General features: G+C 37.8%; 1 protein-coding gene across 7 annotated transcripts in view; it reads right to left on the minus strand.

Annotated features, from left to right (window-relative positions):
* The window catches only part of ARHGEF7 (Rho guanine nucleotide exchange factor 7), a 120,949-nt gene that overhangs the window by 18,238 nt on the left and 90,348 nt on the right, over positions 1-12,363 (minus strand). For all 7 annotated transcript variants that reach the window (XR_007631128.1, XR_007631127.1, XM_050334099.1 and 4 more), the window contains 6 exons: positions 11,115-11,201; positions 7,639-7,717; positions 6,156-6,295; positions 5,289-5,513; positions 3,209-3,302; positions 1,327-1,416 (listed from right to left, as the gene is read on the minus strand). Coding sequence is in view for 5 of the 7 variants with exons in the window: in XM_050334099.1 (XP_050190056.1) it covers positions 1,327-1,416; positions 3,209-3,302; positions 5,289-5,513; positions 6,156-6,295; positions 7,639-7,717; positions 11,115-11,201 (715 nt within the window). In the remaining 2 variants the exon portion in view is untranslated. The remainder of the gene's footprint in view (positions 1-1,326; positions 1,417-3,208; positions 3,303-5,288; positions 5,514-6,155; positions 6,296-7,638; positions 7,718-11,114; positions 11,202-12,363) is intronic.

Consider the following 12,363-nt stretch of genomic DNA (forward strand, 5'->3'; position numbering starts at 1 on the left):
TTTATCCAATTAAACACACTACTGTAATGACTTCAGGGCTATAAAATAGTATTAATAAAAAAATAGTGATAGTAGTTAATTTTATCACCTTGGAGATCTACACTTCATCAAGACAGAAAAATTAAAAGGAAGGCTTTTGCTGTTACTTCAAAAGTTTCTACAGTCTGTAGAACTGTAGAAACAGACTACGGCCACATTCCCACTTTAAGTTACATAGGAATACAAAGTAGCTGCATTCTTTTCAAGGTGATAATAGTAAGAGGACACATATTAGGAAAATCCATGAACTAACTTTGTAATTGCATTTTAAGGTTTCTCAACTGTTTGCATAAAGTGCTTTTGCTTGGAAGCAAAATGGGCCCAGAGCCCTGTAGACAGCAGTAACAGCGATTAATACTGCAAATTTAAACAGCTTTAGTGGACAAGAAGTTATGATGTCCAGTGTCCTGGTTCCTGACTACAGCAAAACCAGCCAAGTACTTCAAAATCATTATACTGTGTTCCAAGGATCTCCAAATTAAATCTGTATTCAACAGTGTGAAAAGGAACGAAGGCAACAGCATTTTCTCCTCCCTTGTGTAAATGGAACACATGCTGGTGGACTCCCCTGCTTTGCGCAATGTTTTACTTACAATACAGAGGAACTCCACATGGCAACCTTGATTTGGATTAAATGAAGTAGGACCCCAGAGGCACGTTACAGGTTTTCAATATGCTAGGTATTGATCTGAGAAACTAAAAATGGCTTTAAGCAACACACATAGTAGCTGAGAACAATTTCTTCTGAAATTATGAGACGGGGTTAAAATTTGTAATTAATACTAAAAACAACTAGCAGCAGTAAAATGAAAGAAATTTTTCTAAGTTTAGGTTACTTTTCCATAGAGAAAGTCTTTGTTAAATAGAACACAACAAAGATAGAGTTCTCCAAAATTATTATGACTTCTTCATTCCTCATCTTTACTTACCAGCTTCTTGAAATTTAATCAGAAGCATACTGTTTAACTGTCATACTCAGTTCACACACCTCTCATTCACTAGTGAAGGTTTAGTACAATTTTAAGCCATGACAAGTAGTCACTTTTGGGTTTCTGTTGTTCTGGATTATTTTTAAATACTGAAAGAATAACAGTCGCTAACTATGCTCCTTGGCATCCAATACATAAACACTTGGCACTGATGTTAAGCCAGAAACAGGTTATTATTTCTTGCAGGTCCAGTTTGCTATTTGCAAAGGCCTGAGGACACACAACACACTTTTTTGCAAACTATGTAATTCCTGTTTTAGTTAGCCATTTCTACCCATTTGACTACTTTGTAACTTACTTGAATTTAGTGTTTGACGTGTTTTGGCACTTGTGCAATATGCTTCAATGACTTTAAGAATCTGAGCATCTTCTTCTAAAGCAGCTGTACCTAAAATCAATGGGAAAACCAGAATTTTAAACATGGCCATATTGCTTAATACAGAAAAGCCTTTGCAAATCACTATGTTTCAGCTTAGTCCAAAGTTCAGCCTAATCAACCCTTGAAAATTCTCTTCATCATACAATTTTAATCAAACCTTAACATACAAAAGTAACAGTTCTAAAAGACAAATACTATTTTGAAATGCTTAGAAAAAAAACCAAGTCAGACTAATCACCCACACATTCAAGAAATTTTCTGAGCATCTGAAATTGCACTGAATGGGTTTTGAAGTACAAAGACTCTGGTTCTAAAACAGTCACTACATTGAAAAAATCCTGTATACTCCAGTTATTATATACACATACAATTTCATCTGCGTATTACTTTATTATTTAATCAAAGAAATCAAGGAACAGAGTATTAATTCCCAGAAGACATACTGAAGACTTCTGGGGTTTGTAGATATATTTATATATATATTATATATATATATATTTTTATCCCTTTCAACAGTGCATTCTACTGAAAATAGAGATCAGTGTCTGCCCCTCTCTTCCTCTCACAAGGATATTGTAACTGCAGTGAGGTCTCCTCTCAGTCTGCTCTTCTTCAGCCTGAACAGACCAAGTGACTTCAGCCACTCCTCATACTGCTTCCCCCCTTCACCATCTTCATTGTCCTCCTTCAGACACTCTCTAACAGCTTAATATCTTTCCTATATTACAATGCCCAAAACTGCCACAATATGACAATCTCTTCCCTCAACCAGCTGGTGATGCTTTGCCTGATGCCCCCCAGGACACGGTTGGCCCTCCTGGCTGTCAGGGCACTGCTGACTCAGATTCAATTTGCCACTGATCAGGACCCCCAGGTCCCTTTCTGTGGCACTGCTTTCTAGCATTTCTTACCCCAGCCTGTACATACAGCAGGGGTTGCCCCATCCCAGGTGCAGAATCCAGCACCTCCCCTCGTTGACCTTCATATGGTTGGTGATTGCAGAGTCCTCTAATTTGTTGAGGTCTCTCTGCAGGACCTCCCTGCCTTTGAGGGAGTCAACAGCTCCTCCAAGTTTTGTCATCTGCAAAACTTGCTTAGTACCCCTTCCAGTCCTGCATTGTTCTCTCCACCCCAAAATATCCAAGCATACAGATTTTGATCCTTCTCTTTTTCTCTACATTCACCAGGCTCTCAGTTCAGTGTTATTCTTCAGACTTAAAGCAGTCTAAAGCTCTGCAATTTATTTAGCTACAGACTTGAGTAAATGATCTTACTTACAGAAGATTAGAGAAGATTGCTGGATCTCAGAAGTGACAATGGAAGCAACTCATCCCCTATTTGGCAGCAATAACCAGCCTGCCAAAACCAACCTCAGCAGAAGCTCCTACCAGGATCATTTTAAGAACATACCTACAAAGTATTCTGCAAGAATGATATAGAATCTTCAAAATGTTGTTTCCAGTATTAAAAGTCAGGTTTACCTTACTGAACTTTACGTGGCTCTACCTTCAACCTCACTTCCTGTTAACAAACAGGTAGAAATAGGCACTTCGCAAGCACAAATCCACTGTATCAGTGGATCATAATCAGTGAAGCACCAGAAAACAACTAATTCCATTGTAACATAAGCACCTAAGATGAATAAAACAAATTATCCTCTGGAGACACTTACCCCTCTCCCCTGACACAAGAGAGGAAATTAGATGACTTGCTTACACTGTACATCTAACTTTCACAGAATTTAAACTGATATTAATTCCAGCACTTGTATTATGCAGACATTTGTTCAAATCCCTCTTACTTTTTCTCAGAGCAAACTCTTCATCTGATGGCTTCCGTTCTGGCTTGCGTTTGGGAAGCAGCTTTTTCATGGTTTTAGGGCTTTTACTGAGATCCTGTATGGGGAAAAATAAAAAGAGTAAAGCTTCTATAAATATTTCACAAGTTTAACTTCTAAGACACATACAGAAGTTACTAACTAAAAACCTTTTAACAGTACCAAAACTAAGTTTTCTAATATTTTTTGCCACCTTCAAGTGGTGTGAATTGGCTGACTTCCACTCTACCCTTCCTCCAACTATATACGAAGTCAGGTATTTTATATGTTCTAATAACAGAAATATATACAAAACCTGCTGCAAAAGCACACAGGTTGTTTGGGAGCTAGAGCAAAGGGAAGAAGCAGGAATACATTAACACAGGATTTTTTTCCTGAACTACGGAAGAGATACAATCCATTTCACTTGTCTACTTAGAAGCATGTAAAAAATGACCTGACAAGGAAGCTTGGCAGGTAGTGTACTCCTCAAAGCCAAAATCTGTACAAGTTTAGGTCTGTTCTTACAAAGCCCTACAGCAAAAAAGGCCAAAAAGCAAAAGAAAGAAAACCTAACCCAACTAGCCAACCAAAAAAACCCAGCAGCATTTCTGCTCAAAATGTGGTCATGCTAATTTACAGGAATAATGCTAGGTTTCAGGAACAAAAGGAATATGCTGGTCTACCCCTTACCCTAAGGACCCAAGACATCTTCTATGAAAATAAAGAACAGGAAAGTAAAAAGGTGAATGATCAGGACAGACCAAAGAAAATGAGGATAGGTTTTGAGCATGCTAAATACAGTAAGGATGATAAAATTTTAATAGATAGATAATTTAGTGGCCTACACATGAAAGCATGAAAGGATTAAATAATGAAATTAGCATACAGTACAGCCAAACTAATACAGCCAAACAGAAGGACCTCTTGTAGCAACCAAGCCTCAATACTAATCTTGCACTGTAGATCGCTTTATCACTTTTTCCCTGTTGTTTAGGGGACTTACAAAAGAAAAGGAAAGTGTCACACACAGCCCTCACAAAACAAAAGCAAACAAATAAAACCCCACAAAACGCAAAACAACAACAAAAAACCCAAGCCCCACAATAACAACAACACAGCCAGGCCTCCCTGGGAAACAGTGTTTAGGCTACAGTTTCTAAGAATCTGAAATTTAGACATCTGCAAAATAAAATTTTGCTGTCAACATCTCATGCTTGCAGAATAAAATGTTCTTAGGCATAACTGCATGATACTTTCTGGGCCCTGTTGCTCTACACTAAACTAACATTCTCACAACAATGCACAATAAAAACACTGAAACAGGAGATACTACCAGGCTAGAGAGAGTGCAATATTCTCCTTATACACATGCAAACTTCCAACATAAATCTGAAGTTTTCTAATTCTTGACAAAACCACATAAAATGTAATGCAAGGACCAAATTAACCTATCATGTGGCTAAAAACACATCTTTTGGAACAGCTTCCTATTTCATAGCATATGCTACTTAAAAAATAAAACAGCATCTTAAAATCTAAGCTTTTTTTCCTGCTAATAGTAGCGTTAGTCATTAGATTCTTTTGAGTACAGAAACATTACATATATTTTGACAGTTACCACTCCTCTTTTTAAAAAATATTCTATTGTTATCTAGTAACAGCGGTAAATATGAGGAACCAAAAGTCAACCATACCACCAGAGCTCTTTGGAATGATTTGGTACAGCATTTGGAAGCAGTAACGATCCCTTATCCTAAGTATTTTGCAGTGTCCTTAGAAAATAACTTAGATTGCAATAAGCCTGGATGACCAACACAATATATTAACTGTTATTTAGAAACAAGACAAAATAAGCCTTTGTATCTTCTGAACCATAAGACTAAATTCCTCTTTGAAATAAACAGCACTGGTGGGTTACCTTTGATTCAGCACTGCCTGTCAAATCATCTTTATATTATACGAAAACATGCACAAAATTGTAAAATGGTGGTGTGTGAAAAAAGCCAAGACTTCCCATTGTAGGCCTGCTACAGAGTCCTACTTCTTGGCTGCTGCATCTCACCTCTTTATAACAGAGAGCCGCTGAGGGTCGCAGTGGCGGCGCGGGCCGTAAGCAGCTCAGGCTCCAAGGCTTGGGGGTTTTCGGAGGTTCCAGCGGTCCCCAGTTTATCGTGGTATGTGGAGTCCCATGATGTGATGGATGAGGGAGAGTGTGGTACGCAGGAGTCAGTGGTATTGGTTTGCTGTCTGAATGCTTACTGGAGGGTGTTACTGGATGGGAAGGAAGCTGCCAAACATGATGGGAAAGGAAAGAAAGCATATTATCGTAATGAAGACATAGTATCACCAAGGACTGGTGAAATAATCTCACTTCCTATCTAGTACTTCTGTTTATTTTTATTATAAATTCTTTGAAAAAATGGAGCTTAATCAATTTTTATTGTCTACCACAGAGCAAACACTAAAGAAAGACTAGCTACAAGCAGCCCTGCTCTCACTTCTCTCTCCACTGAGGACAGAGCTAAATTTAGATCCATTCATATCCAACAATTTAAATGCAGAATGACTTCAGTAAATTGTTTCTCCACAGCCTGTCAAATACATCACCAATTAAAACCTACTATTCTAAGTTTACTTAAAAGATGGTGATGTATTAGTTGGTCAAAATAGAAAAAGTAATGATAACTAATTTTCTTTTACCCAGTTAAACTATTATACCAAACTATTAAACAGTTAAACTATTATACCAAGATCTAAGCAATTTTTTGTTCCCACAATTCAAAACAGAATGATCTTCTGACCCACTAAACTAACAGTCACAACACTCAGTTCTTGTTATTAATGGCTAAAACCATAATGTTTTCCAATGTGGTATATTTGCCAGACAACAATTCTGCTCATTCACTTCAATCCAGCAGCTCTTCCTTACCGTGTGAGACGGCACGGAGTGAGGTTTAATGGTGGGATTCCCAACAGTTGTGACTTTGGTTTGCCTCTGCAGGTGATCCACCCATTCATGCAAATCTTGTTGGTTGTTACAAGAAACTAGTATCCTTTCAATCATGTTTCCTAGGTGAAAACATACCAGAAGATATAGGAAACCACAGAATAACAACTTAGTCAGTGTGACATAATTACAAAAGACATTTCCTAACTCTAAGTAGTAAGCAAAAAATTTTAACTTCTATTTTCAGTACAATAGCATCCCACTTTTCCAGGCTGTAACAGACATTGCCTCCATGTAGTTATTCTTAGCCAAGCACAGTTCTATTTTTTTCCACAGACCTAGTAATTAGGCACAACCTTAATGTCAAGAAATAGATGTAGGAGAGAGGCTCATCTAGTAGCCTTACACCTCTCCCCAGGAAAGCCAGCATAGATCCTAAAGTCTTTCTTGAGTCTGTATGCTACAATACAGAAAGAGTTATAAAACAGAGTTCACTGGTCTCTCAGAAGGCAACACAAAACTGGTCTGAATCCAGTATTAAAGTTGAGGAAAAGTCACTTGGGAACACAATCTTAACCAAATATTAATTTCTGCAATTAACTCCATTTAACCCATCACATTCCTCTTGAGGTCAGCTCCATAGCATTATCTCCATCATCAACAGTTTTTTTCCCTTGTGCCTCATGGCATTGATACGATACTGTCAACCACTTGAGAGGGCCAAAATCACTTCACTTAAATGCAACTTGCTTGGAGCAGAACTAAACCAGGAAATAAATGAAGGTATGAAACTCCACCCTGTGGACCCTGCTCCCACTGTCCTTTAAACTGCCTAAGGACAAATGATATACGATGAAACAAATGACTTAACAGACAGAAATTATCCAAATTAAGCACAATGGCAATCATCATTAGTACCAGAGATGCTAAAAGTCTCTCAGAAAAGAGGTGAAACATTTCCAGAAGAAAGCTCTTGATCAAAGCTTTTCCAGAGTCTCTAGAACTCCTCTTCTTCCCGTGAATAGCATACTGTAAACTGCTTTGTTATAAAGGATCTTCTCCAAGGCTACTGCTTCTATTCATTGAGATACAGAAATTCCTGGATGAATCCCATGCAAAAACAGCTCCCTAACTGCTTAAGGCAAGCATTAAAAAGCAGGTTCAAGTAAGGCTCTGGGTAGCAGCCTTAAAATATTTGTATAATCACAGGATGGCTGAGGCTGTAAGGGACCTTTGTAGGCCATCCACCCCTCTGCTCAAGCACAGACACCTAGAGGTGGTTGCCTGGAATCATGGCCAGCGAGCTTCAGCGTCCCCCAAGAATGGAGATCCCTCCAGGCACCCTGTGCCAGTGCTTGGTCACCCTCACACTTAAAAAGCTTTTTCCCTTGTCCAGACAGAGCATCTGATGTCTGAAATAGTATATCCTGAATAAGTAGCAAATAAAAATATTAATGGGCAATACCTGATATTTCAAATGCATTTTTATGGTTTTCACTGTCTTCTAGCTTTGTAATAGTCATTCCGGTCATGGGCAGTTTTCCCTTAAAGAAAAGGGCAGTAACACTGAAGTTAAATCCAAAACACACAAATACATTACCAAGTAAAGAAAAAACTAACTTTAAGCTCTGAACAAAAACATTCACAGTAAATTGACAAACATACAACACACTGATGTGTTTAAAAACATTTAAAACTCAACACAAACATCTTAGAGGTTTTCCGCATGTCCAACTTCTCCAAATGACATCTGCGACTTCAATAAGAATAGTTGGTACCTATGCAGGGTATGAAATCCATACAAATGTAATAGTGATCATTCTTCATACCCTCAGGTTCTTGAAATTGAGACCTTCAGGGTCATCCATGTTACATGATTAGAGGTAATGGTGACTTTAAGCACATTTGTTCGCAAACTGTTTGATTAGCTCTCAAAACAAGGTCTGTAGAACAAGTAAATTTATAAAGGAAGATTCCACTAAACAAATGCATCAATTAATTACTGAATATTTATTTCTCTAATAATGCCACTACTAAATTCACTCACAGAAATATTTGTGGGGAAGGGGAAAGCAGCAAATGCCTTCAAATTTGTAATCTTTGTTCAGAAGAACATAGTAATTTTGCAGAGGATCTCATTTTAAACCCAGTCAAGGAGGAAAAAAAGTCAGTTTAGGATAACTTTTCGACCCTTTAAAAATACAGAACAATAAATAAGATTGACTATTTTCAGGATGAAAGGCTTTACCAAAACTTCAACTTTTATTAAAGTTCTTTAAGACAGATCCTGTTTTCTCCTGCACAGAAACGCTATTCAGTACACACTGGCAAAAGAGTAAATACTATGTACTGCGGAATTTTGGCTCCAACGAGAGAAAAGAATAAAAACCAGCTTTATTCCTCCTTCTTTCCTAACAACTGTAGAATGGACAAAGGCTTCTTACGAGCTTGGGAATGAAAAATCGCGTGGTATTCTGTATGCACAGAACATGCTCAAGCCCAAGATACCAAAGAGAAAGGAAGAGTTTTCTTGCAGCAGCTTCCTCACTGAAGGAAAAGTGGTGGACATGTGCACTTATAATGCAGCTAAAATCTGCTCTTCTCTGTTTTTCCCTGTTCGCAAGTTCATGAATAACACAGCATAGAACCACAACAAGACAGATGTGCAAGAATTGCTGACATAGGTGGGAAGGGAATATGGGGGTCCACTAAGCAAAAGACCGGTGACAAAGATCACCTGAACCGCGTGGCAAGAAAAAGTACAGTCGGCAAAACACAGAGAAAACTGGAACTGAACTTGTAAATCATTTATATTCCCTTTCCTTCAACAAAAAATTGTGTAGTGCCCCTGTGAAGTATGGTCTGTGCTCCATGTGACTTCAGTTTACCACTGCTAAAAGTTCTCCCCATTAGCTCATGTGGCAGATATCAGCACTATCAACCAGAAAATTTGAAGCCTGTTGACAACTGGACTATTCAGAAATGCAGGGAGGGTGTAATGAAGGATGCAGCCTCCAGTGGTATAATTTCTGTGGGAATGATTGAGGGAACTGCATCATCTTCTCTCCATATCCATCTGAGTTCTGAAGCATGAACCTCAGAAAAAATCTCCAGAAGGTCGACATCACACAATCCAGATGTGGCTCTGAGCCACTGTCTCAGACACAAACAGTGGTGAAAATAATTTTACCTTGCTGTGAATATGCAGCCATTCAAATCTGAGACATTCTCAGTGTATAAGAAAATCATACACGAAGTTAGGAGGAAATTAAGATATTTGCATTCAACAGTGTTGGATGGTGAACTCTAAAAAGGGGCTGTGGTCATTCTGAGTAGAAGCTCAAGACAAATGCACAGAAAACTGCTTATTTACTTATTTCCTGAACAATGATGCCCACCAACAGGATAAGGTGGGAGGGAGGAGGAAGAAATGTGACATACAGTAGGAGAGGCAAAATAAAACCTCACAGATTGTTTAATTTCATACTGTTTTTAAATACACTAAACTTCCAGTCAGTTGCCTTTTTAATCAGTACACAAGAATACCTTTTCTACCTACATCAGAAATTGCCACTTGGAACATGCCTTTTCTAGGATCTCCATCAACACTGGAGCAATCAGAAGCAGCACAAAGCTAACAAACTCGACTGTCCATTTGAACTATCTAAGGTAACACCATTTCTGATAAATGCAGCTACTACTGTGGCAGTTAAGGTATGAATCCAAACATAATTTTTTTAATTTACTTGCTCTTAATAAAAAAAAGCTGCACTTTGATAACATAGGAACACCAAATGACTAAGCTTCAGCATTCCTTCAAACCGAGGCAAACCAGGAGAAAGGAATAAAATGCTCAAGTGCCTGATTTACAGAAGCACTTTTAGCAGGTGAAATCTCTTTAGAACTTCGTTGCTGTTTTCCCTTGCTTTTGGTGCTTTACTGTGATGCCTCAAACCTGCATGGCAATACTTGAAAAACTTTTATACAGATTTTAGGGAGTCATGGACTGTGCATTTGCCTCTCGGGAGTCTTTGGAACTACACACCCAAAATGTAAAGTGCTTCTGTGAAACATGCCCTAGAGCTACAGGGGAACCAACCCAAACACCACTCATCTTCCTGCACTAGAGCAGAGTTGTTCCATCTCTGAACAGCCACAAGTATTCGGAAACGAAACTTAGTAGAGAGGTGCCTAGCAGCAGTGAGCAGAGAACTCGTGAGGGAAACAGCTAGTGCTAAGGTCCCAAAGGCCACGCTGCATGCATTTCTGGTGGCATTACACTGGGCTAGCCCTAGGTCAGGACGAAGGACTGAATGTCAGCCCGTGAACTTGATCTTCTCCAATAGCCAGAGTAGATCAAGTGCATTTATGGAGCATGCCTTCAATTCAACTTCATCCAGATGGAACCTAGTCTGTGAGCCCCAAAACAACTTCTAAACTGTGTCTCAATGATCATTAAACAGAAAAAACTAAAAGATTAATTTTAAAAGTGTTCTGCTGATTCAAAGATAAAACACTAATGTAATTCCACTTAAACAAACTGATGGTAAAAGCCTAACTCACACCAAGCAATGTTTAAAATGACTGTGTAAATTTGTTAAGACTCAAGCAGCAGTCAAAGAACACTAACACAGCTATGCAACAACACAGTTTTCTTAGTAGATCTAAAAAGCTACTGATACTTCCTCTCATTAGCAACTACTAACAAGGTAAAAAAACCCTCCTTATTGATAGTAACAGCTAAAAAAAAAAAAAATCAAACACTGGGCTCATAGGCCAGAATTTTATAAAACAAATGACCGGTTCTTACTGTAGAAATTACCTTCTACCTTTTTAAATGCAGAAGTTTAATAATCTTTCAAAGTTTTCCATGAAATACGATTTGGAAAAAACACACCCACCCCAGCACATTTATACACATAGGTACATGCATTACTTTACCTGATAGATAAACCCACTCATTCTTGGGCTGGCAGACAACATTAGCAAAATGTTAGGGAAGAGAAGAAGATACCTTTCATTCTTTTCCTTGTTAAAAGAAGAAAATGAAAAAGTAAATACAACATCACAAGTCCCCTCCCCCCTTTTTCCATTTTATATTATTAAAAACTATCAACATTACAACTCCACATTTACTCTGCAAATATTTGCTTGTTGCAAAATTAACTCTCTATGGAAATAAAAAAAAAAAAAAGAAAACAAAAAAAAAAGAAAGATGACAGAATTATTTATGTTCTACTTGAAAAGTAGTCCTGGAGAGCACAACCTAATATTTTAAAACAAAAATTTTACAGTCTTGGTGAAATACTGACCTTGTTTAATACAACAACCACCGTTTGGCTGATTTCAGCAAAAACAAAATTACGCATTGGATATATTTCTTAATATAATTTAGAGAGATAGTGTTACAATAGTACCAAGACTGTGGTCTCTCAAATTGGAGACAGCAGATTTTTAAATATTAGGTTATGCCCCAAAGTACTAAAAGCAAAGCAATCATTTCTATAGTCACAAAGAGAGCACTGAAATTTCGGTTGGTCTGGTTTTAATTTGAGGTTTCATTTATGGAATTGTCCATTGTGGTCTTGTTTTGGGATATTTTTATGGAAACAGCAGTAAATGTACTCTTAAGCTACTGCTATAGACAACAAAACAGAGAAGCATTAAATTAAAATATTATGACAACACAAATACATCTATTGACAAAGCCACCATCTTAATTTCCAGCATCTTTGCAAAAATACAAGTGCTTAGCAAGTTTTAGTGTTCCTGTTCTTCAGTAAACATTTACAAAGCCCTGTATCATTTTCAAAAAGGGAAAAACCAAACCCCATTGCTGTTGCACAAATGAAGTTGTTCTATATCTAGTCAAAGGGATGTAGTGCTATGCAGAAACTTCGAGAAGTCAATTACATTTGACATTTTATCTCATAATGAGAGTGGGGGGTGATGATTTGTTTTGTTCTGAAGACTTCAAAAAGAGACATGACTGCAGAAGATGCACTATCAGCTCTACTGAATTGTATTTCTTTACTTTAGCACCTAACTAAATATCTGAGAGAGAAATATCAAGTGACTAACTTTTAAATATTCAGTTGCATAAACATCTTTCTTCATATTTATGGACATCTTTGTTCTAAGGCAGGAAGCTGACTGAATGAGGTTGCAATTCAAAAGTCCCCCCCCAGGT

The sequence above is a fragment of the Myiozetetes cayanensis genome, unplaced genomic scaffold (assembly GCF_022539395.1).
Source record: "Myiozetetes cayanensis isolate MyiCay16 unplaced genomic scaffold, myiCay2020 scf5-8, whole genome shotgun sequence".
Lineage (NCBI taxonomy): Eukaryota > Metazoa > Chordata > Aves > Passeriformes > Tyrannidae > Myiozetetes > Myiozetetes cayanensis.